General features: G+C 56.1%; 2 protein-coding genes across 3 annotated transcripts; both read right to left on the bottom strand.

Moving 5' to 3' along the window:
• Positions 1–1210: 1210 nt before the first annotated feature.
• On the bottom strand, positions 1211–10983 carry TyrRS-m (Tyrosine--tRNA ligase, mitochondrial). 2 transcript variants are annotated; one of them, XM_037237671.1, is made up of 11 exons: positions 10847–10983; positions 9531–9686; positions 8743–8890; positions 7777–7961; positions 7090–7158; positions 6233–6380; positions 5187–5271; positions 3737–3945; positions 3142–3397; positions 2509–2634; positions 1211–1602 (listed from the first exon to the last, which is right to left on the bottom strand). In XM_037237671.1, the coding sequence occupies exons 2-11, from the start codon at positions 9683–9685 to the stop codon at positions 1568–1570; spliced, it is 1416 nt and encodes a 471-aa protein (XP_037093566.1). In that variant the 5' UTR covers position 9686; positions 10847–10983; the 3' UTR covers positions 1211–1567. The 2 variants fall into 2 exon arrangements, with proteins under 2 accessions (XP_037093566.1, XP_037093567.1); XM_037237672.1 differs by having other exon boundaries at positions 10920–10941.
• Positions 10984–16501: 5518 nt separating this feature from the next.
• On the bottom strand, positions 16502–24329 carry LOC119113585 (uncharacterized). Its single transcript, XM_037237877.1, has 7 exons — positions 24317–24329; positions 23991–24091; positions 19563–19643; positions 18390–18545; positions 17901–17999; positions 16694–17116; positions 16502–16654 (listed from the first exon to the last, which is right to left on the bottom strand). Exons 1-7 carry the CDS (start codon positions 24327–24329, stop codon positions 16502–16504), a joined length of 1026 nt encoding a protein of 341 aa, XP_037093772.1.
• Positions 24330–25302: the final 973 nt, after the last annotated feature.

Genomic DNA, 25302 nt, shown 5'->3' with positions numbered 1-25302 from the left:
CCCGTGTAGAACGTATCGCGGGAGGCCACATTACTCATACATTTTGAGGAAGCTCCACAGCGGCTGATTCCTGGCAGTCCATAATTCGCTCTGCCTGCACATCTGACGGTGGTTTGTGGGCTTGGGGACGCTTCGGGCGCCACCTGCACATCTGACGATTGTTTTTGGGCTTGGGGACGCTTCGGGTGCCGCCTGCACATCCGACGATGGTTTTTGGGATTGGGGACGCTTCGGGCGCCACCTGCACATCTGACGATGGTTTCTGGGCTTGGGGATGCTTCGGGAGCAGCCTGCACATCTGACGATGGTTTTTGGGCTTGGGGACGCTTCGGGCGCCACCTGCACATCTGCGCCCGCGGGTGTGCCAACGTTCGTGGCATCTGGCGCTGCGCATTTGCGCCGCAGCAGCGACGATGCATAAACAGCTGTCACGCCTGCATCCCCTCACGGCCACACCGTGAGCAAAGGCAGGATTCACAGCATTTCGATGGCTCTAGTACAAATATGCTCGTGTAAATTGATTTTGGGCACTCCAGGAATATATCCAAGCAGAGAATAATCCAATATAGAATCGTTGGTCCCATGGAGGGAGCATGACATTTATTTACCAAACGTATGGTATCGGGAAAGTTCGGAACGCGCAGACCAAAAAAGCGGGGCGGCATTGAAACACACATTGAGAACCGGCATCAATGCCGGTGCCAACTTAGCCATGAACAACACGTACCCTTCTTGATGCCCGATGCCAACTGACTGAGAAAGGCCGTGCCATTGAAATGTACATTTGCACGATGTTTTTGGATAAGCGAGAAAGCACACGAAGAACATGGCAAGGACGGCACGTAACTGTCTCCAGCAGTGAAAGCTGTGACGCCTGCTTGTTTCACCCAGCCTGCACACGCTGCTGAACCTTACCTCCATGGCGCTGTCAACGCTCGCCCTGATAGAGGGGGAAGGGGGGGGGGGGGCGATGCAATGTACATGACTTAGCGAGGCCAACCGTCCAGTCAACACTGTGATACCGCGTCAGCTGCTGGGACTAGTCGGGCCCTGTCCACCTCGCGGAGCGCGGCAGATTCGGTTCCACGTCCGACGCCTGAAAATCCAGCTTTCATGGACTAGACTCTATTTTGGCTCATAGGACAGGTCAGCACGTTGTGCATCTCCTCGTCGCCGCGTCCATTCACCAGCTGTTTTATTAAACAAAATATGATCACAGGATGGCGGCGTTTTATTCCGGACATAGTTTGGCCTACGTCGCTCCGGAGTCCCGGAAAGGAGCACGGAATGGCTCGTCCGCCCGCATTCCGCCAGATCTCCCACCGTCGCGGCAGACAATCACCCATACACAGCCGACTGAAGCTCTCCACAGTTTCAGCTGAGAGCATCGGATGAGAACGCGGCCGTGCGTATACCGAGAACTCTCCACAGCCTCGGCCGGCAGCATCGGACCGATAACCCAGTCGTGCGTCGGCTGAGAATTTCTCAGTCGAGAAGCGCTGACAGAGTGCCGACCGCCGGCCGCTGAGGCACGGATGGCCGCTACGTCTCGTGGTCTCGCCTCCTCTCACACCCACTTAACTATGTAGAAGTTCTTCTTGCCTGTGAGCCGGGAGCCTTGTCAGTGCCCGTGGCTGCACGCGGTGACCAACGCGATCTACGGAACAACATCGATGCAGGGGACGCTCACAGCGGTACCGCAGACGGTACTGCAGACGCTAACAACGGTACTGCAGACGCTAACAACGGTACTGCAGACGCTTACAACGGTACTGCAGACGCTTACAACGGTACTGCAGACGCTGACAACGGTACTGTAGACGCTGACAGCGATACTGTACACGCTAACAGCGGCACTGCAGACGCTGACAACGATACTGCAAACGCTTACAACGGTAATGCGGACACCCACAACGGTACTGCAGACACTAACAACGGTACTGCAGACACCCAGAACGGTACTGCAGACGCTTACAACGGTACTGCAGACGCCAACAACGGTACTAGAGATGTTTTACGGTAGAACGCATGGAACGTTTTTGAAATGAAATGAACAAGAGTTTGGAAAGCTTTCTGCGTCTAAAAGTAACTGACACGCTATGTGGACGGAATAGCTGGGTTAACAAGAGATAATAAGAACGCCCATTTACGCTCCTATGAACTGGTTTTATTTCGCGGAGTGCTTTGATACAGTCTGGAGTCTGGATGATTGTACCTGGGCAGTGAGGGCGGAACAGCATGTCTACAAGGGAAGACGTTTTCCCATGTTTTACAAGTGAGCCAGTTTCTACTGGTACATACTGGTTCATGTGGGATGCGACCGCCGAAAGCGACAGTGGAAAACCAGCAGCTCAACCCCTCCATCAACCGTTTCAACACGAGCCTTCTAACTCTAGCGCGGCACAAACATATCACGCCCGTGGCCGGAGCGTCATGTGGATGGCGCGTGACAGAGCAGCCCCGATACCGCCAGCGGGCGGCCGATCACGTGGCCAGCTCGAGACTCACCGACCCTGATGAGCGTCAGGCCGTTGGGAAGCACGTGACTGTCTGCTGTGACCACTTCCTCCGTCGAGGCGACGCGGCGCTGGTTGATGTGCAGACCGCCGGCTTCGATAATGCGCGCCGCGTCCGCTGGCGGCAGCACCGTCGCGGCGTGGAGCAGCGGACAGGGACAGTGACGTCACGGGTCTCCCACATGTTCTACCGATGTTGATTTGGTACGGGTTTCCAATGGAGACTGATTAACCCAAAGTGGTTATAATCCCAACGCGACTGCACCTACATTCCGATTTAAATTCCACGTTGATAGATTCCCGCTGCGATAGCGAATGAGCACCGCCAGGTTACGCTTGAAGTGGCGTGGTGCACGCCTGTAGGGACCCTTTATTGAAGTCCGCCATCAAAGCTGTTGATAACCAGCCAAACAGCTGTCGCCGCCCAGCGGCCGTGATGACCTGGAACCTGGGTCGGCCTCTATGACCGAGGACCGTCCGCGGCAGCCGGCACATCTCCCGCGACGCCGGGCCGACCGGCGGCGCGGGACAGGTGGTGAGGACATGAGGAGTGGGCGCATCGGGCGGGCACGCCAACAAAGTCACCAGCGGCCGTTTTCGGCGGCGGCGACGGCGACCGACTCACCGTCTCTGCTGAAGCAGCCGGCCGCCATAGCCAGCTGCTGGACGGTCAGACCCGGCGTCAGCATCAGCTCGGTGACGGGCGAGTGTCGGAACATGGCGCGCAGCTCGGCGTCCGCCAGCCCAACCAGAGCTTCCGGATCGCGTGAGTAGATGGCGTGGGTGACACGCTTAGCCGAGCGGAGGCCGTCGGCGCCGTGGACGAGCATGGTGACCGACTCAGCGAGCTTCTTCTGGGCGAGGCGCGACTCTGGACTCGCCTGCGGCAGAGTAGGAAAGTCGCTGGCCGCACGACGCCCGGAGCCCGACAACCGCAGCGGCGACGTTCGAGGTCAACAGCTGCGACGAACCTAGGCGAACCCCGCCCCGAAGCTGAAATGAGACGCCTCTCACCATGTCATGAGCTGGCGAAAAATCCCCAGAATAGTTGGAAGGCATCTCCGCAGTGATTTCGAGCGGCGCGTCCGGTGCGGGGCACTTCACCGTCTACGATCCCTCCCCAATCCCCCGCCGCTCCCGCCGCATCCCCGCCCCCGCATCCCCGCGCCACGCGCCCACGAACACCATTCAGAGGGCGGCGCGCCCACGGCGCCACGCACCCTGTGCCTGGTCATGATCTGGTCTATGTCTGCCGGCGGCAGGAAGGTGAAGAGGCGCAGCAGGCGTTCGACGTCCCCGTCGCCGCGCCGCACCCAGTACTGGTACAGGTCGAACGGCGAGGTGCGCTCCGCGTCCAGCCAGACCGTGTTGCCGGCCGACTTGCCCAGTTTGTCGCCCTCCTCCGTCGTCACCAGCGGCACGGTGAGGCCTGGTGGCGGTGGCGGTCGGGTAAGCGGCGATTTGGAACGTAAGCGGTCGCCGCTCTGCCAGACGGCGGGCGCCATGTGGCGTCTGAACCGGGGTGGCCGTCTCTCGGTGTTGGAGGGCCCCCTGAACGGTCCTGCCAAACAGCGGGCGCCATGTGGCGCCTGACCTGAGCTGGTCGTCTCTCGGTGTTGGAGGGCCCCCTGAACGGTCCTGCCAAACAGCGGGCGCCATGTGGCGCCTGACCTGAGCTGGTCGTCTCTCGGTGTTGGAGGGCCCCCTGAACGGTCCTGCCAAACAGCGGGCGCCATGTGGCGCCTGACCTGAGCTGGTCGTCTCTCGGTGTTGGAGGGCCCCCTGAACGGTCCTGCCAAACAGCGGGCGCCATCTGGCGCCTGACCTGAGCTGGTCGTCTCTCGGTGTTGGAGGGCCCCCTGAACGGTCCTGCCAAACGGCGGGCGCCATCTGGCGCCTGACCTGAGCTGGTCGTCTCTCGGTGTTGGAGGGCCCCCTGAACGGTCCTGCCAAACAGCGGGCGCCATCTGGCGCCTGACCTGAGCTGGTCGTCTCTCGGTGTTGGAGGGCCCCCTGAACGGTCCTGCCAAACAGCGGGCGCCATGTGGCGCCTGACCTGAGCTGGTCGTCTCTCGGTGTTGGAGGGCCCCCTGAACGGTCCTGCCAAACAGCGGGCGCCATGTGGCGCCTGACCTGGGCTGGTCGTCTCTCGGTGTTGGAGGGCCCCCTGAACGGTCCTGCCAAACAGCGGGCGCCATGTGGCGCCTGACCTGAGCTGGTCGTCTCTCGGTGTTGGAGGGCCCCCTGAACGGTCGTGTCAGACAGCAGGCGCCATCTAGCGCCTGGACCGGGCTGGTCGTCTCTCGGCGTGGTTGGACCCCCTGCACAGCCAGCCAATCGTCCGCCAGCCGAGCGGAGTGCAGCGAGCTGCGTCGGGGCTTCGGTCACGTGGCGTCCACGACCACCAGTCTCCGCGGAGACGAGCACGCCGTCATAGCCAGCATCATATGCGTTTTGCACATCAGCAGCGGCAGCGAGAGATGTTGTCAACGCAAGCTCTTGACCGTATTCACAGTTTTCAGGACAGACGTGCTGGGGCAGTGACACATGTTGTGTCCGTGGTCCACATAGTCACGTCGGACGAGAAAAAAACAACGCGTGTTCGTCGTCATCAACACAACAGGCGTCACGTACGCATCTGCCCTTGACATTCTCACTCTAAAAACTCACCGAACAGATCCACCTGTTCGTCGGTGGTGCCCGTCACCAGCTCGTACCCCGACAGCATGTTGCCGCGCTGGTCGGTGCCGCCCACCTGGGGATCCGCGCTCACTCAAACACGCGCACGGATGTGACGTCATACCATGACGTCAGCGGCACGAGTAGGAGTCACAGGTACAGTGCGTGGCATGGTATTACAGTGGTTTTGCGCCGAAGCGTTGTCGGTACGCCAGCCTGTACCGTGCCCGGACGTAGGAATTCCAGCCCGGGGGCCTCGCGCCGGACTATCACGCGCCCATCACTATATCGCAGACTGGTAACTGCCCACCACTATATCGCGGACTAGTAACTGCTAACAACAAGGCGGGGTGCACCACATACCGCCTGGGCGTTACAGCAAACGCATGTCATCACTTGACGGGGACCCGCGGAGCGGTAGCACCAGTTGACGGGGACCCGCGGAGCAACACCACTTGACGAGGACCCGCGGAGCAACACCACTGGACGAGGACCCGCGGAGCAGCAACACTTGACGGGGACCCGCGGAGCAGCAGCACCAGTTGACGGGGACCCGCGGAGCAACACCACTTGACGAGGACCCGCGGAGCAACACCACTGGACGAGGACCCGCGGAGCAGCAGCACCACTGAGAGCATTTCCGAGTACAGAGAGGGAGCACGGTTGAGAAAACTGTGATCAGTCACGGTTACCGTTCACCCCTCAGCCCTCACCAGCCATGCTGTGTTGTGCACAGCAGCCGGGGTAACACAAAGTGACAGCGGCTGTGGTACCACACTCAGCGACACAAGGAACCAATGTCAACGAGCGGAAATAGCGTACCAAAGGGTTCATAATTACACCCAAAATTAAGATCAGCTTTGTCGAGAATCATATGGCCGTTATGGCCTTATTTACCTAGCTACACTGGAAACACGCATACGAATATTAGGCAACGCTTATTGGGTGAGAGGCTGGTAGACAAAGAAGGCCATCGCTTCTAGCAACAGGGGTCGCCCAACCACCCGCCGGCCGCCGACGGCGCGGAGTCACCATACCTGGAAGCAGCAGCCATGCTTCCGCCACAGGTACAGCCAGTCGTAGGCCTGGAACATCTGGTAGGTGAACTCGGTGAAGCTCATGCCGTCGGTCGAGGAGAGTCGCGACTGCACGCTGGTGCGGGACAGCATGTTCGACATCCGAAGCCTGGCGAGGAGTGCGGCATGAGTTGCAGCAGGGCGTGCGGAGGGTAGGGTGGGGTAGGGTGGGGTGTGGGGGGGGGGGGCGAGGGGCGCCAGCTGTCAATGGCCATTGGCACGGCCAGGGTTGGCTGCTGGGCTTTATGGGCGGAGGCCGACAGCGTCAACGGCTCGGGTCAGAGCAGGGTCCAGGGCTGCTGGGTTTTAGGGGCGGAGACCGATAGCGTCGACGGCTAGGGTCGGAGCTGCTGGCTGCTGGGTTTTAGGGGCGGAGGCCGATAGCGTCGATGGCTCGGGTCGGAGGACAGGATCCATGGCTGCTGGGTTTTAGGGCCGGAGACCGACAGCGTCGACGGCTAGGGTCGGAGCAGGGTCCAGTGCTGCTGGGTTTTAGGGCCGGAGACCGATAGCGTCGAAGGATCAGGCCGGAGAGCGGGGTCCAGTGCCTCGGCGGCCAGCGACTGAGGGCGCTCGCCGTCCGTCGGTATGGCAAGACACACGCGGTACTGAGCCACACCCATTATCCGTAGTCACAATACTCTGTGGTCATGGACACTTCAAACGTGAGCACGTCGTGCAGTCGAAGACCGAGCACGCATGGCATTGCACAGCTCCAGATTGGAACCATGTGTATGCAAAGGTTTGTTGGCCGACGTACAGGAATGCCATGACTCCGCCATCAATGAACCGCCACGTGCGCTGCCGCCTCATCGCACCTGCGGCCGATGATGGAGAGGAAGTCCACCAGGGAGTACTCCGAGTACCAATCCGCGTTGTTTAGCACGCTGCAAAAAGACAGACAGCTGCGAGAACATGTCCAATCCCGCCAACAGGTGAGCGTCGCGACACCAATACAGGCGACACCCGACACCTCCAGTGAACACTGGGAAAAACCAGCCCATGTCTGTCCTCAAAGGAGGACCACCAGCGGACCCCTGTTTCCTAAAGCCACACAATAGACAGGGTCCGTCATGCACCCTACCCCATCGCGCCGCCCGGCCAGCCACTCCGGCTGAGCCAAGGTCGACCTGCAAGGTCAGCTATCGACGGTGCGGCCGCTGCAGATGCTGACATACATCGGCAGTCGACCTGGACACCGCCAGGCCTCATCAGATCCGGCTTAACAGCCACCAGCGACGACCGCCACCGCCAGCTTTTGACTCCCGGTTGTTCACTGACGCTAAGGTCAGCATCGCCGCTCTGAGGTTTAAGGTTGTTCGGCAGCTAAGGTCAGCATCGCCGCTCCTGGGCCCCCAATCTGACACAGCCCTTCCATTGCCTCGTTTTGACTTCCATCGTAAGTTCCGAACCCTTAACCCAAACCTTTCGACCCGACCAGCAACGGCCCGGGTGACCAGGCCGCTGTGGCCAGCTGGTCACACATGGCGCTCGGCGAGCCGTACCGCAGCGGCGTCAGCGGGTCCGTGTGGCCATGCTCGGTCCAGAAGTGCCGCTCGTGGTTGGTGAACACGCGCCGCACGTTCTCCTCGATGGCGGCCACGTTCCGTTCGGTCGTCTCGGGGTCGAGCGGCGCACGTTCCGTGCGGCGGCCGCTCGGGTCGCCGATCTGACCCGTGGCGCCGCCTATCTGCCGCAGGGGAAGTTTGGTTTGTGAAGGGGTAAGGATAGGTGGTGCGAGAACTACGCAGAAGGCGCACTGGCTGACGCCGTTCTGGACAAGACACGCGACTTCTTGGCACTTCTTGAGTATGGGCTGTCCTCTGGAGTAAAAAAAATCAAAGTGGGTTAACTGAGCCGAGCTTTTACAAACCACTCCAACTCCTCCTCCCATGAAGATGAAAAGAAGAAGTAAATACTCTTTCGGGACCCATCAACAGGAGACAGACCCAGAACGTGATGTTTGGGTTGTTCTGAGACGGACGCAGCTGCCAAGATCAGAGCATCACCACTTGCCACGCCAACTGCGGGTAACACCGGAACGTAACTGACCCCACATTCCAGGCCCAGTTACTCATCAGCCGCCGGCTAATCAATTCACAACCGAGTTGCGATGTCTGCGGCAGTGATGTGCTGGATGGCACCCTTGAGGAGCGGAGAAAACTTTCACTGCGCGCCATGATCAACAATTGTATGGTAAACTCATCACAACAAGAAATGTCAATGCCAGTGCACGTAATACAGCCTCATCAACAAACCGTGGCCCTTCAGCCCCAGCAGACCCTCATCATCTGCTGCCTGGGGGGGGGGGGGGGGATCGGACAACGACGCCGTCTATCACACACACTCCCCTCGAACCATTCGCACCAAGCTTCCGTGACCAAGCGGGACCGTGCAAAGGTCTCCTCTTCCAGACAAGTCCGTGCTGCGTGACGCCGCGAGCCACGCGGCCGGCGTCGCCGGCACCTCACCACTGTCACCACCTCGTGGCCGGCCCGCTGACAGTGCAGCAGCGCCACCAGCACCAGCAGGTTGCCGACGTGCAACGAGTCGGCCGTGGGGTCGAAGCCGCTGTAGAAGCACTGGGTGGACGCGTTCAGCACGTCCTGCAGGCGCTTGCTACGGCACAGGGAGAACAGCAGCGGCGTAAGGGGCCGGTCCAAGGCGATAAGTACCGGCGGCTCCACGCCACATCAGTGTTAAGCTGACCACGGTCCGGGACGATGGCCATGCTTAAGGGTAAGGGAGGGGAGGCGAGGTCGGCGAAAGATTGGAGAAGTCCTCGGTTACAGTGACGCCACCAATTTTGAATGGACCAAGCTATGTGTACGCCCTGGGACCCGTGCGTCGCGTGACGGCGGATCACGAGTACAGCCCCATGTGACGGTGCATCACGAGCCCAGCCCCACGTGGCAGCGGATCACGAGTCCAGCCCGATTTGACGGTGGATCACGAGTCCAACTCCATGTGGCGGCCGATCACAAGTCCAGCCTGCTGCGACGGTGGATCACGAGTCCAGCACCATGTGACGGCCGATCACGAGTCCAGCCCGATGCGACGGTGGATCACGAGTCCAGCCCTATGTCATGGTGGATCACGAGTCCAGCCCTACATGATGGCGGGTCACATGTCCAGCACTATGTGATGGCAGACCACATGTCCAGTCCCATAAGACGGTGGTTCACGAGCCCAGCCCATGTGACGGTGGATAACATGTCTGGTCCCATGAACTGCAGCAACAGCTGCTATCAGTCCTTACCTGTCATCTGGAAAAACTTCAGACAGCAGTCCCCGCTCTTTTAGGTGTGTCAAGTTCCTGGAAGAGTACCATCTGAGTCTGGCACCTCTGATGTTTCTGGCAGTGCATCTCTGCTGGACGCCATGTGCACCCAGGCACCTTAGGATGCGCAACATCCTGCAACAATGACAATGTTGAATGGCAAGAAACAGATCAACATGGCTCACTGCATTGTGATGATTCCATAGGTGCCTTTCACATGCAAATAAGTCTCAAGATTTTTGAGACCAGAATTTCTTTGCAGTGACAGGCAGCAGTAGTTTTGGAAGCACCAGAGTTTCCCTGTGCACATTTTCCAATGATATCTTGGACCAAATGTCAGCTAAGGGATACCATTTTTATAGCAGAAGAGGATGCAGAGATGTTAGACTTGCTAAATTTCCAGAATTGATTTGCTGCTGCCATGACAAAGGACATGATCACCAATTGCATACAGCTTTCATTTCAGGATGATAAATTTGTCCAAAGGATGACACTCAACAATTAGGTATGTAGTGACATGGGAGCACATTGAAGAATTGTTCTGTTATGACTATATTAATAATTCAATGCTGGATGATGGTTCCAAAATGTTCCAGTGCATAACCTTGATATTGTAAGTAAGGCATAACACCACTGATCACACCTGCAGCTTGGCAGCCTTCATAGTGTGCAGCTGATCATAGTGGCATTATGCATAGGCAGCAAAATACTTGTCCATGAGGCACCACCAGTGCACACTGGCTGTGAGGAGACATGTGCCTGGATCACATGTGTGGATCCACAATTCAGGGTTGTGGGGAAATGAAAAGAATTTAACAGCTGCCTGAAGTTCTACAAAAAATAATTTAGCCCACAATGGAAAATAAGCATTTCTTTAAATTTATCAATGAAAGGACAAATGAAGAAATGTCTATCACAAAATGCTTTTACCAATGACAAGAGAAAACATCTCTCTTTGATGCAGGTAAGACATGTGACTTGGGATGACACAGACACTCTCTTTTGATCAGCTCTGCAATCAAATGTCAAAGCACCCAACCATTAGATGCTGTCACACATAACTACAATACCACATCTCAAATGCACCACAACCAGAGCATGAATAGAAAGTATCACATGCCAAAAGGTTTGAGCCAGCAGACTTAAACACATCCCAATCTTTTCATCTAGTGTGCTCAGGATATATTCCATTGACACATTTAAACACATGCCCTAACAGAGATCAAAATCACTTTATTTTGATCAGGAATTCCATCAGTATTTGATCAGTAACACAATGCTGTTTACGAACGTACAGCAACTATGTCTGCTGAGGCTATGTGGCACCGCCTTTCTCTCGGCTATCGCCGCAGCACGACGGGAGCGCACCCCGAGTAGCCAAACCCCGTAACCCTCCCGCAATTTCTCAGCTGAATCAGTAACGCTGGTACCCCACTCAGTTCATCAAATGCAATACACGAGCACAATTGCATGTACCGCGCCACGCTCAGAATCAAGCAAAAAAAGGAGCTAGTGCTCTTGGGCTACCAAATTGGGATCTTGCAAACATTTTACAGCTTCATAAAGGGAAAAACGCGTAAAAGCGAAACGAGGTGCGAAATGCGGACCTAGCGGAGCAAGGCCCGCACACAGGGATAGTCCGCAGGGTCCTGTGAGGGGGAGGGGGGGGGCAACGGGATTAGCGCCAAGACGACAGAAATAGTTTCTTCCTGTAAGCGACCCAATCGCTGTAGCATTTGAGGTTTGGACCAAATGCGTTGCTGGCGTGGTGCCTTTCTTGGTAATGAGGTGCCTTTGAAGCAGGCTTGGGTATATACGAGGGCACGTCCTCCCACTGAGGTTCCGAGGCGCCGAAGAATCTTCTGGAGCCAACAATTGAGGCCCGATTTGAGAGCCTGAAGTGCCTAAAAATTCGGCCGGAGGTGGTATTCAGGAGACCCGGCCCGCAGGGTCAGGGATTTCAATGTTAGCCAGAGGGTCACTTGCACTGACCGGTAGGCCCTGAGTCGCAGCTTTGTGTCGGCATGGGTCTGAAGGCTCATTTTCCAAGCAGGAACAAAGTTGGGGCTAGTGGTTTACATTGTTCGGGGCCCAGCGTCTGCCAGGGGCCCGCAGTGCCTAACAGGGGAGCCCTGTGTTTGCAAGCGCCCCCGAGGCGACCGGAGACAGTGTTCAATAAGGCCCGAAGAGCAGCTCGTGGAGGGAGAGTGGGGGGCGCCGAGACCAATGATCAAAGGCCTGACTGGAGGACACAAGGGCCAGAAAGCTGACTTTAGGCCACATAAAGGATCCCGGGCGGAAATATCATTCAGAATGTCACTTCCACCGATTGAGTACCGTCTGAGAGATAATGGCATTTATATCGGCCAAAGACAACCAATACCGGACAGCAGGCTCCGTGTCGCTCCGAATTCTGAGGTCCGGGGACCCATTTCCTAAGCAGGAACAAGGCCACCACCCACGATTTGTATTGGTATTGGTACCTGAAACAATGGTCGGGGACGCTGTGTCGGCCAGAGGCCCGCGGTGCCTAACAAGGTGTCATGTGTCGGCAAGTGACCCAGAGTCCGTCACCGGCTTCGTTTGAGGAGGCTCGAAGAGGGGCCAAAGGGCCTGCTGGACCAAAGATCAAGGGGCCAACTGGGAGCCTGAATGGGCCGATGGACCAGGAGGACTGGCCGTGGGTCACAATAAGAAATCCCCTTCGGCCCGTAGGGCCGTGACCTCCGGCGTCAATCGGAGGGTCTCTTGTTTTGATTGAGGACCGTGGGACAGTACGTTCCTCTCTTCCGGCCTGAGAACACTGACACCGAACAGCTAGCTTCCTTGTCGGTCCGAGCTCTGGGAGTCCATTTCCGAAGCGGGAGCAAGGCCAGGCTTGGGATTTGCATTGGCCGAGCTCTTGCAACATTGCAAGACCTCTTTGTCGGTTATGGGCCCACAGTGCTTAACACAGCGTCCTGTGTCAACAAGAGGACTCGAGTCAGCCAGGGGGACATGTGCTGAACGGGACGGGCACGGGACCCCGAATGCCGCTTGCGTTGGTCGAGACAATGGAAGGGCCCCGTGCCAGTCAGGGGTCAGCGGTGCCGAACGGTGGCCCCTCCAGCTCAATTCCAGCCTTGAGCCCGTTCAGCCGAACTGGAACTGGAACTCTATGTGCCAATTATTAGACCACTTACGGAAATCCGCGAGCTTGTTACGTCATTGAGGGCCCCGCATCGATCTGGAGCCAACTGCGCAGGTCAGAAGGACTTCCGCGCCAGGAAGAGGACCTTATTTGATATGAGATATCCTTCTAAGGGCTTCCGGATCGATTACCATGTCACCGCCCCATGTCACCAGAATGGCAGCCGGAAGGCAGCCCACACTGGGGCGGAGTATCCCTTCAGCCCTTGACCAGGAACGAATATGTGCCCCTAGCGTCCTACCCAAGGGGTCCCTTGCCCGAAAGTTGAGCAGAGTATGTCAAAATGAGCTCAAAAATGAAAAAATTAACTCATGTTTGCTTGAGAACCGTCATCTTTTTGGACACTCTAGTAGTGAAGCAAATTGCATGCATAATTTTGAGCTTGCGCGCCCGCAATCTCTGGAGCAGGAACACCTATGGTCGGGCTGTAGTTTCTGTAAGACCGAACGGCGTTGACCGCTTCGAAGAACATCAGGCGGCCGGCGGCGTGCGCGCGAGAATGACCGTCTCGAAACAATGCTCACGACAGCCTTTAAAAAAAACCTGTGCCGCTCAAACATAAGACAGGGAAAGCCCTTTTTTAAGATGTGGAGTTTTTTTTTTCTAACTCGGTTAGTAATGACAGCAACGTGAAAGGTAGAGTTTCTACCTTTACGTTTTCAGTTCTACCACGGCATTTTCGTTCCACTACGGCATTTAGCTACCACTTAATGTTAGCCGAGGGGCCGACGCTGAGCAGCCTGTGGAGACTGCAATACCGAGGTTTTTGTTGCCAAAGCTTGCGAGCGGCAAATTCAGAACTCTGCTGCATTATTTTTCTCACGAATAAACTCTGACTGAACGTTGGACCTTTCCAGGCAAACACGCGTTCAAAAGTTCGCGGTGCCCTCAATTTCTCTGTAGAACCTCAATCTGAATTACATCAAGTTTTTAAGGGCTTGGGGCTTGGAAAGAGTCAAAGGAATCATTGTGAAATGAAAAAAGTCGGTAAGTCATTCCATGCAGCTGTTACCCGCCCGATTTTTTTAGTTTTGTTCAATCGACTGCAACGTTCCAACAAAATTAATCTCACGGTAGCTGTTGGCTCCAGTTTTGGTCATAGAAGGTAATGGCAGTAATGAAACAAAACAAAAATCGCATCCCCAAATTAACCTAAGCGGGTCTTTCCAACCATGTGCCCCCCCCCTGAACAAGGCTCCAGCTGCGCCCCTGGTACCACCCCACGGTGTGCTTCAGGTAACGGCGCTGGTAGACCTGCCCAAAATAAAGGCATGAATAGCTTTCAGGTTGCGTTCTTCATACAAAAAGCCGACATTGACACGCCCCCGTCGTGCGAGAGGTCCCAGGCTGGCGGGCTCAGTCGAATACACTGCAGCGTTAAACCCTCAGCCTATTACTCGAACTGCGCAGAAGAGCCGTCCCAGGATCCCTGAAGGCGCACCGAGCACGAATGTTGACAGGCCCACAGGAGCTTCAGAGCGTGCGACGTGGCGACGCGATGAGCTCAACTCATGCTCGTGACTCCAAAGCTTGTAACAGGCTCACAAGAGCTTCAGAGCGTGCGACACGACGCGACGTGGCGACGCGAGGAGCTCAGCTCATGCTCGTGACTCCAAGGCCGTGAGCAGGCAGCTCGCTTGTCGGACCGCCGCGCAAGACTTGACTACTCCCGAAGCGAGAACTGATCTCCGTCTACTGAACAACTTGAATGTGTCCCGAAACTCTTCCTCATCACTCTATGTGTCATGTCCATCGTTCACATGTCAACATTCTGTCTGATGTGTTATGCCCCAGAACTTGTGACGTTTGTAGTGAAATGATGTGTGGTTTCATTATTCTTCTTTTCGACGTTGTTTTATTTTGTCGACACGGAGTCAGAACGGGAACGTTAAGGGATGTGAGTGACATCGATTACATAGCATCAAAAACGGACCAAGGAAACAGTTCGTGCAACAATAAAAAAACAGGTCGATAGCAGACGTGCGCATGGACCCCCAAAAATTCCAGGATCCCGTAAGCAAGTATTCAATTAGATTCTGGACTTACCCTTAGGATCCAGGTACATGTCTAGTTAGTGGTCTCGAAAGCTTATTATCACACCAGTCTTGTGGCGCATCCTATCCATCCTATCCATCCTAGCCAAGCCAATTGGCAAAGGGAAACTTCTGCTTTTTAGCTGCAAATGGTATCTAATTATCATCAGCCTAATGCTCACACCATTTGTTTTTATCCTATGAGGATGTATGTGTTACTTGGATGCAGGTTTGGTCGGCTTCAGTGCTCCGTGAGCTGGGGATGGGCGCTGTTTCTGCGGATGCGGTGTCTGCTGAATGGCGCCTGGCTGCCGAAATTTACGGTAAACTTATGATGCAGGCATTTAGGAGTGACCACGACTTAAATCGTCAGATGTTTGTCGTCGAAGGTCCCCTTCACAATGCAGTCCATTATTTGCTTGTTATGTACAATGTCGCGACTCTTGGACCGGGTATCGATGCACGGGTGTACGGACTGCTGCTGATGATAAGGGGTGCATGCATTGGGACTGGGGAATGTCAAGTGGCGGCCCGGGAGCGCTGCCAACGGAGGGAAAGCGGAGGGGCGGGGAGCCATGCCCCTGAAGCATCGCATGGTGGGTTTTCCCGACGGCAGCGACAACTCTGAACGGCTCGTTTGTTTGGTCAGTTTGCTCCCCCCCCCCCGTCATTGCTTGGCCTTCTCAGACGCTGTATCCTGGTAACTCCCCTCGACGGACACCGTTCAAGAGCAGCTCGAGATGTTCGCTCGCGTGGCACATGAAAACTAGACTTCATTGGTTTCGCAGATGGCGATGCACAGTGTCCGTCGTCCAAGGACACCAAGACATGCCCCACTTAACAGGTCCGGAAGAACCGCTTCAACTAACATGATTAGAAATTCAGTGTACTTAGTTGTTTATTGTACATGCACGCACTTCAACAAATCATGTGACGATTCTCACAACCTTGCCCATCGATGTGAGCTAAAAAACGTAAAAAAGTGACAAAGGACGCAAATGGACGGTATGGGGACATCAGGATGCTTCAGTCGGCAGTGGCCAATAGGTAAAGCTGCACTGGCTTCCCTTGAGCGCACTGGCACGAACATGGGCACATCACAAGCTCTAGCAAACCTGCACAGACTTCCACTCACTCCCGTGGTTAGACGGGCCTCCTGAGTCTGGACACATGGACACATGATATGTTGCCAAGCTCTTCTCTGGCCTGCTGAGGACGACAGCGCTTCCCACACGCGTCAAACGCAGCAGCGCAGCTCCCTTCCAGGGTTCCTTCCAGGTCACCACCACAAACAAGCCGTCACTGAGCCTTGACATGAACGGGTGAGATGGTGCGGCGGCGGAGACAGCTTCCGGATCAGTCGTCATTTAAACAAACATGACTTCGATGCCTCTGCGCTGAGAGGGAATGCTTGGTAATTATGTGAATTATCGGACCTGATTCAATAGGAATATCAAAGGATCCTAAAAACGGTCGAAGCAGCTTCAAAGCATGACATGCAGAAGACGTCATTGCCTTTGGTGTTGTATGCCTGATAATAAGTTGAATTTAATGATGTACAGGTAAAAATAAGTTAGCTTTTAAGCCCAAGGCAACGAGATAGTTTCGCTGCCGCACCTTTCTACACGGTGAGCCGGCCGTTCTGTCAGCTGGCCGCGCCACTATTGCGCCTCATCCGCCACCCGCTGCTCTGCCGCTGCTCCGACTGCGCCGCTCCTCCGCGCGCCTCACTGTAGGCCGTCCAGCAGGCCGAGCCGATCCACCTCCAGCGCTAGGTCGAGGGTGTGCTCGGCCCAGCCGGGCACTCGCTCCCAGAACTGCACCGCCGACAGGCACCACACCAGCCCGACCAGCTTGGCGGCGGTGAAGTCGGCCCGCAGCTGGTCGGCCGAGTAGCGGCGCGCGCAGCCCAGCTCAGCCAGCTTGCGGTTGAAGTGGCGGCCGTACGCGGCCAGCACGTCCTCCTCCAGGTCGGCCATCTCGCGCCGCGGCAGCGAGAACAGCAGCAGGTACAGCAGGTCGAGCGCAGGACTGCCCAGGCGGGAGGTCTGCCAGTCGACGGCGCGCACCTGCCAGTCACCGTCGGGCGTCTCTCGCAGCAGCAGGTTGCCGTCGCGGAAGTCGCCATGGCAGAGCACGCGGAAGGCGGGCAGCCGCTGCAGGAAGGCGTCCAGCAGGCGCACGCTGGACAGCTGCAGCTGCAGCAGCCTCTGACGCAGGCGGAGGTGGCTGCCGAGCTCCAGCGGCGCCGACAGACGCTCCAGGCCCATCCTGATGAAGTCAGCCAGCTGTGGGCCGTCCGTGATGGTGTTGTCCTGCAGGTACGGCAAGTCCTCGGTGCACTGGAAGAGAGAAGGCTAGCGTCAACGGTCGCCGGACAGCACTCGCAGGTGGCCGGGTAGATCGGTAAGTTCCGGTTCTATTCCTGTCGTAGGAACTTAACTTGAAGGTCGTTTGCACCGGGGTAGAGAGGTTAGGGGTCAGAGCGATTCTTTCCGACAATGAAAAGCCCGACAATTGCTGCAAGCGACAGGAAGACGGATGTAGGGGCACCGATAGTGTAGTGGTTAAACTACACGTCTGGGAAACCAGAGTTTCGGGGTTTGATTTCCCGCGGTACCCGCCCCTCAGGCAAGATGAGAGGCAAACGACGTCAAACAGCCGTAGCAGCTGAGTCCGTTGCAAAGCCCCAATGGCACACACTTACAAGAGGGAGGATAACTGGATGCCTACGCAGCATGACTGTCAGAAGTTTATTAGCAGGCGTCACAACAAAAGCAATAATAAGGGGGTTACCGCCATCCGATAGGACAAACAATGAAGAGCTATCGCCATGCGCTAGAACAAATAACAGAGGGCTACCGCCAAGCGCTGAGGAAAACAGAGGGCTACCGCTATGCGCTAGAACAAGCAACATGGTTCCTCTTCGCTGACGTCCACTCGGCTGTCAACCGGCGCTAGCACTGACTCGGCTGTCAACCGGGCGCCAGCACTGACTCGGCTGTCAACCGGCGTCAACACCGACTCGGCTGTCAACCGGCGTTAGCGCCGACTCGACTGTCAACCGGTATTAGCACCGCGGCCGGGGTCGGGCGTAACAGGCCATGACCTGACCGTGGGCCTTACCGTCTCCTGCAGCCAGACGTGAGAGGTAGCGGCCAGCTGCGCCAGGCTTCGCACTGCCGCGTTCAGCTGCGGCTTTCGCAGTTGCAGCGACTTGATCGTCTAAACAGAGAGGGAGAGAGCGCGACGGGTGAGCTGAGAGCTTTCGGTCACAGAGTCACGCCCAGCAGGCTGCTGCATTACCCGTCGTGGGTGAATACGCTTTGCCGTATGAAGGCTGTTGACAGTCTTTATACGACAGGTAGCGATATATCATCGTGAACATTCAAGTAGCGACATGGGATCGTGAACATATGGTCCGATCGCACGAACGCTGTTCTGTTAGCATGCCTAAGCAGTTTTGTCATTGTTCCGACTTAGCTACTGGACAGGGTTTCTCTCCCATTCCGCCTACATTGTACACAATTTAGCTCGCAAGTTCACTGGCCAACAATCGCCTCCTGCCGCGGGCGGTGTGTTGCTGCGGTGTCAGTGTCAGTGTCAGTCACTTACCCTGAAGCCGCGCTTCTGCACGTTCTCCAGCACGATAGCGTAGTCGGGCGCCTGCAGCAGGCCCGCGTACAGGCAGGGCACCGTCAGCTCCCGCACATGCCTCGAGCCGTGGGCGGCCTCGAACCTGCACAGCTTCGGCAGCAGGTCCCGGTACACCTGCGGCGCGGGAGAGCGCGTCAGATCGGTCCAGTTTAGATCAGGTCGGGTCAGGTCAGGTCAACTGACCCATAGCCGGCTGCAGTAGAGTCGGCAGGATGTTCAGATACACCTGCAGCAGAGCAGATAGAGTCGGGTCGGTTCAGATAAGGTCAGGTCGGGTCAGGTCAGGTCAGGCCAGGCCGGGTCAGGTCACGTCAGGTCAGTCGCTTGAAACTCCTTGCCGGCACTACAGTGGAATCGGGAGTAGGTTAGAGGCTAACTAAGCTAGGCAGGATGATAATCAATATAAGTATGCCACTATCAGATCGTTGTCTGCGGCATCATGAGCAACTGATTACTTCTTTGGCTCAATGTGTTATGCTCAAAACGTGCGCTGCCCTTTTCCGGACAGAAGAGCCTAGAGTTCATAAGCGGTTGGTTAATAATTGGTTAATAACCCTAGGTTTCTCTGAAAATCGGCTGATCATCCCTGGGTTCAGTGCCACCTGAGCTTTGAACCGCCATTGCTCTGCTTTCCGCGGTCTTGCAGAAGCGGAGCGAGCCATTTCAGCGCATTAGATGAAGTTGATAAAATGGTCCAGGAGCTGAGACGTAGTATTATAAGTCGTCAGTCCGGGTTCCGAGCGGTGCTAAGAACTCTTTAACAGGTATTTGACACATGAACAAGGGATTTGGTTGAAGCGGTAATTTAGTGTTGGTATTTCTCTTTTCAAAGGTCAGCTCCACACGACTCTCTCATAAACAGAGTTTATCCTAACGATCGCCTTCCCCCGCAAGGTTTATCTTAGTCATTCGCGCCATCACATCGGGCCTGGTTACACAAATTATTCACACACAAATCATTCCTTTCCGTTGCAGGACCGCCTGGGACACTTGGGAAGCATCCGAAAAATAAAACTGACGGCCGATACCAGAGTTTCGGTGCCGGCGTCGACAACGAACGTATTGGGTCTCGACAACGGCGGAACGTCCGGGAAGACGCGTGTGACGTCATGGTGGCATGAAAACACCCACCTGCGCTACCGGCGCCAGCAGCTCGTAACTTCTGCCGCCCCAGCCCCCGTCCCTGCACACCGCTCCTCTGTCACGCCCTCCCTCTCATGATCCTTCTACGACGTCCGAACGGCGGTTTGCCGGGGCGACGACCTCTGACGTCACATGAAGTGACGTCACCGCGAAGTTCCGCGGATGGCCGCGTTAATGGGCTTCCCGCCCGCCGGCTCACCGGCCAGCGCAAGCGCTTCAGAGCTCAGGGGATTCCGAGCTCCGTAGCCCGCCAGCTGAGCCGTCCGTGCGAACCCCGCTCTCAGCACCCCATCAGGCAGGCGGCAGAGAGCGGATTGGTGCCTAGGCTTAGCGGGCTCGGCCGGGCCTGCTACTTGTCTGGGTCAGAGCCCTCTTGAGCAAGGTAAGCTCCTGGTAATCACATTCCAGCCATGTCACTGGTGCAGGTGCGTGCCTCCGGAAGGAGGTCCGCGACCGCGTGTCCTTGGAGGAGCCCTTAACGCCGCCGGGGGCTCTCGGAGGACACCACGGCATCCACGCACCCTCGGAGGACACCCCGGCATCCATGCGGCTTCGGAGGACACCTCGGACCGACCACGCGTCCTCAGAGGAACTCTTCCCTGCAAGCGTGCGCCTTCAGAAGCGCTGTATGCAGCGGCCAACCCTCAGACAAAGTTTTTTTTGCTGTCCGTGCAAGTGGCTAAAATTTCCCCTGAACAGAGGGAAATTCCGCTGCTCCAGATGTCGGACGAGCATGGAGAGGGCAACCTCTGTACAGGAGCCTGGCTAGAGAACGAAGGGGCGAGGCCCGAAGAAACGCACTGGAGGGAAAGTTGTGATGCCGCACAACAAAACAAAGTCTGCAAGAAGCGATGATGTTTTACAAGAAGCTCTTTCGTTTGATGTGTTTGAGTCGGGCTGCTACATTAAGCCGACGCAAACGATGTGAACAGAACGAAAGAAGCAAAATGGGCATTTGCAATCATCATTCAATGGTTGATATCCCTTCAGGTAGTCCTGCTCTAAAATAAATATGTACTCATGCCACGTAATACCCAAAATTCATGCAGAAACTCGGACGATGACCTTGCTCATCTAGCGTACTGTTGATCATAGATACTCCACACCATGCATATTACTGTTCATTTATCATCATCATCTATCTTGCATATCCATGTTCACCTATGCGACGAGTCACGGCCCATTTAAGCAAAGCTGTCTTATAGTCTATTTCTCAGCGGAGACTGCCACGATTTTCTTCTTAGAAACCATTCCGAAAATAAAATAACTGACGTTTTCTACAAGAATGATCTTTGGCCGCCCACCGATGGCAGGCAGTTGGGTTTTTTCATTCAGATAAGCAAAATTATCTCTCTGAGTGCCGATGGCTGTCAGCAGCCAGCGAGTACCGCCAGTCTGCCACAGCCAGCCGGGCGACAGACAGAGAGCGAAAGTTGGCGGGCGACGAGGGGCCAGCTACACCTCCGCAGCGTCCTTGACCCTGGCCTCGCCGCGCCGGCGGCCGAGACCGGTTCACCCTGTAGCCGCAGAGCCGGGCAGAGGCGGGCGTGAGCACGACGTCCGGGGGTCAGTAGCCGGTACACCACGTGACACGTCGGCCGAGATTAGCGGCCGCCACGCTGTGTGCCGATGGGAGAAGGGGGAGGGGGGGGGGGGGGGGGCTGCCAGAGAGCGGGGTTAGCAGTCGGGGCTCCACGTGACGAGCCAATGGGTTAGGAGTCGCCGCACGGTGTGACGACTGAGGAGAGAGATCAAGAGGGAAGAGGGACGACTGAGGGGAGGGGTCTGTCCGCTGGGAAGTCCAGCTTCGGGTCAGTTAGGTTCAGCATTATGTCCCCTTGACCCTGGCAAAGGCACTACGGAGCCGACGCCCTAACGTCCTCGTGGGGCTACCGCCACCACTGCAAGCTCATCCGGACTGGGCTGCTCCACAGGCATGTGTGTGTGTGGGGGGGGGGGGGGGGGCATTTACCGAGAGAATCAATCGCCCGTCTGAGCCGTGGAGATCAGGGTGGGGCCGACCTGTCCCAGAGACGGCACGGGCCGAGGCGACGTCGCCAACCGGAGAGCGGCTTAACCAGCATCCAGTCAGCCACGTCTGTTCGCGGAACCCCTCGAGGCCCTACGCCGGGCGCGCGGCACCACGCGGTGACAAGTTGCGCCGGGAAGGGCAAGGGACTTAGGTGGCACGTGAGCCCCTAACGCTACATTCGGCAATCTGATCACTCGAACAAAGCTCTTCTCGCTCCAACACAAAAATGGCAGTTGTCCTGACTGAGAACTTCCGTATCCGCATGCCTTGTCCTAAAACGGCACTAACTGTGTTGTTTGTAGAAGTCTTAAACATGTATTCAGATTTAGACCATGCACTGGCCTTCTGCGCCCAGAGCAGCACGCTCGGAACAGCATGTCAGAAAACGTTGCCTGAACCTGTAACTCATCAGCGAAGTTTTAACATGCCAGTTCATCGGACGATGGTGCCCACAGCGCTGTAGGCAGGCTAGCGGCAGAATTTTTCGTGACACCCAATGCTAAAACACGGCTACCCGGGCCAAGCCGAGTCTTTGGAAAGTTCCGGCTAAAGCTTCCATGTCATGTTCTGCAACTCAGACGTCCTGCCTCTCCCGCCACTCACCACTGGATTGAGAGCCCGGCATCTTCCAAGTCAAACAACTGCAACCAACGAATAGTATATAATACGGGCGTAGCCAAGGAAGGGATCCGAGAAGGGGCGCGCTTAAGGCCCGGAATGTCGTCTCTTACCAGAGAGTTTTCGACGCGAGGTCATACATCGGCGTGCTGCGTGCTCACCGAGCTCTGGGCCCTCCCTTAAGAAAACCCTGCCGCGCCCCTAGTATCCAACGTTAAAGAGTGTCAATGATACACATTCCAAGGCGCTGTTCTTTTGCCAATCTGGTTGATTTGTGAGATCGCGGTCCTTAATGCTGCCGTCTAAAGGTAAACCCCATGTGTTTATTTTTTGCCATTTAGCGTTTTTATGTCATCTGATTCGTTTTCCCATGCTGAATTCAGATGTTTAAGCCAACGGCTGAAGCCTGCAAAAACTTTCAGCTACAAGAAAGGGCTGAAAGTTTGTGAAAACTCCAACTGTTGAATTTGAAAGCCGAGTTCAGCATGAATAGACAAATCAGACGACGTAAAAAAAACGCAAGACGGCCAAAAACTAGCATATGAGGTTTTACCTTTGGACGGCAGAATGGTCCTGCCGGACGATGCGCCGCGAATGATAGCATGAATGACTGTATTTTTCTCGCAGCGATGAGTGGAAACCGAGCTGGATTTAGTGCCAACACGCCATAAAACCAAAAGCATAAATGCAAATGTATATCAAGATGTCTTATGCGCGTGTAAGGAATTTGAAGAAAAGAAGAAGTGAGAGATCTGACGGATGTTCATGCTTTACTGAAATATAAGCATGATTTAAATTTTGAGTTCACGAAGGCGAGCTCGAGGACGAAGGCTTAGTGTTCGAGAGGAAATGCATATTGCTTCACATACATGAAAGGAGCCCAAAATGCTGTATTTAATGCACTGTGATGCGGGTAATATAAATGCGCTTTAAAGATTTAACAGATGAGCCATTGGATATCACCAGTGTCTGAAATCCTGACGGCATTAACATATGATATTGTTTTGAAACTCTTCAGTCTGATTCAAATATGGTGATTCGAGGCATTTTTTGTTCGAAAATTTGTTCGAAAATTTCTTTGATCAAAATTTGACTAAGCCAATTTGCTTGAATCAACGGTTGATTCGAATCCTCATTTGAAAAGTAAGGCTTATTTGAATCTTGATTAGGCTCTCAATTATTTCGGTTCAACATCAGTTTCATCCATGTGGATTTGAATCGAACACAAATCTTACCGGAGCGATGTTGGTATAGGCCACTCTAGATAAGCATGTCGTTGAGGAAATACATGAACATGGCCATTTGAACGCGGACCCCGCCAGTTCGCTAAATTTCGACAGATGGAAAACGATCGGCGCACGCCGCATGCTCTGCCCACTTGGCTTCCTGCTCGGCTCAGCCCGGCCCATCGCGAATTCTGGAGTCTAAAGCCTCTGCGAGTCTATGTCTGTCTGCGCGGGGTCCCAGAGGCCGCTCTAAACAGGGGCTCCTCTACGCGGGCCCCCTGTCTGAGCCCTCGTTCAGCTCTGAAGTTGCGTGAAGACAGCCATTGACAGGGGTAGTGACATGGCGGCCATTATAGCACAATAGCCGGACCTACTGGGCCCGGGACAGACGTGATTTCACCTGTCTTAGCGTGATGCGGAGCGCGAAGCATTCGCTGCACCACTTCCGTTGGGCCCACGCACATGACTCCACCCGTAGGCGTCCCACAACCGCTCTGCCACCCAGGTACCAGCCCACAGTGCCCCTCGTACCCCACTCACCGTGGTCTCGCACTGGAACATGCGGTGGTTGACCACGAGCCGGCGCATCTGCGGGTCTTCGGGCAGCAGCTTGACCACCACGTGGTCGATGACCTCCTGACCTCGGACGTGGCCGCGGGCGGTGAAGCCGCGCAGCTGGCTGCAGACGGCGATGGAGCCGGCCGGCAGCGCGTAACCCTCGTGACCCCGCAGGCAGTAGCCGGCGCCGTGACACGCGCGCAGAATCGCCGCCAGCCACTCCGAGGTCAGGTCACCAGACGCGCGGGGGCCGCGCTGACCGGCTGGCGGCGGCAGATGGCTGAAGGACGGCGGCGGCGCGGCCTTACTGGCGCCCGACATGAGTCCGCGTCGGCGCTGCGACCGTCGCCAGTCACTCGATGACAAAGACTTCCGACCCTGAACAGCGACTTTTTGCAGAGACCGTCGAGACGGCCGAGACCGGCGGCGGAAGGAGGCGGCAGAGCGGAGCGACAAATCGGACCGAATTTGCCACGGGCGGCGACGGGGCGGCGAGGGTCTGCGGACCACACTGGAGCCGGCAGCCGCCGCAGCCGCTTATATGGCGGCTGGCCGGCGCGCGGCGACCCTGGAGTGAACCCCCGTCGGACCAACCAGAGCTGCCGGCCGCGCGGCCGACGGCGGCGGGGGAGCGGTCGGCGAGACAGCAACGGCCGCCGCGCCCCCAACATCCCGCTGTCTTACCGAGCACTGAGGCTCGCTTCTCAGGGCCGAGGCGATCCTCACCCCGCTCGCTGCCCCGGGCGGCATGTCTGAAGAGACTCTGTGAAGCAGCTAGACCGCGCGTTTATTTTCGCAGCTGGTTGGGTACCCGGTGTCAAGTCAAAGACGGGTGAAGGGTTGAGGCACGATGAAAGGAAGCAGACGGCTTGAATTTGCAAACTGCGCCCAGTCCTGAGCTTAGCTAGAATTACCACAACGCGCGTCAGTGAACAACAGTTGCAGTGTGTCCATGTCAAGACGCACAGAAGTGGTCATGGACGTTCCTTTATCATCAGTCGCGCTTTTACCATTAACGCCGATGATTGCACCAATCAAGTTTTCTAACATATCTTTTTTCCTGGAACGAGCAGATCATTCTGATTCCAGCAGTACATTTTCCCCTGAGAACTGACTCCCATCGGAAATATTGTCACTTTTATGCTCGGCTTTTTGTGTGGCCGTAAGGTCAGAAACCATCATTTTATTTGGCCACAACGTTATGGACTAAGTAGCCGCTGTGGGGTGAGTAGCACCTGGTGGCAGCATTTATCATCGGGCCAGCATTTTGCAAAATTCTTCAGGAGAGACTCTC

The sequence above is a fragment of the Pollicipes pollicipes genome, unplaced genomic scaffold (genome assembly GCF_011947565.3).
Source record: "Pollicipes pollicipes isolate AB1234 unplaced genomic scaffold, Ppol_2.1 Scaffold_7262;HRSCAF=8765_pilon_pilon_pilon, whole genome shotgun sequence".
NCBI lineage: Eukaryota > Metazoa > Arthropoda > Thecostraca > Pollicipedomorpha > Pollicipedidae > Pollicipes > Pollicipes pollicipes.
The sequence above is the reverse complement of the archived record's forward strand: the minus strand, read 5'-3'. Positions and strand labels throughout refer to the sequence as shown.

What these genes read in the sequence shown, in the direction of transcription:
- TyrRS-m (XM_037237671.1), bottom strand. Translation starts at nt 9,685, where the DNA reads ATGTTGCGCATCCTAAGGTGCCTGGGTGCACATGGCGTCCAGCAGAGA. An exon ending in GACCCGCTGACGCCGCTGCG is followed by an intron (nt 7,159 to 7,776) that starts GTACGGCTCGCC and finishes GTCTTTTTGCAG; the next exon opens with CGTGCTAAACAACGCGGATT. An exon ending in CCTGACGCTCATCAGGGTCG is followed by an intron (nt 1,603 to 2,508) that starts GTGAGTCTCGAG and finishes CCCGGCTCACAG; the next exon opens with GCAAGAAGAACTTCTACATA.
- LOC119113585 (XM_037237877.1), bottom strand. An exon ending in TGCTGGCGCCGGTAGCGCAG is followed by an intron (nt 18,546 to 19,562) that starts GTGGGTGTTTTC and finishes CCCGCGCCGCAG; the next exon opens with GTGTACCGGGACCTGCTGCC. An exon ending in TGCAGAAGCGCGGCTTCAGG is followed by an intron (nt 18,000 to 18,389) that starts GTAAGTGACTGA and finishes CTCTCTGTTTAG; the next exon opens with ACGATCAAGTCGCTGCAACT.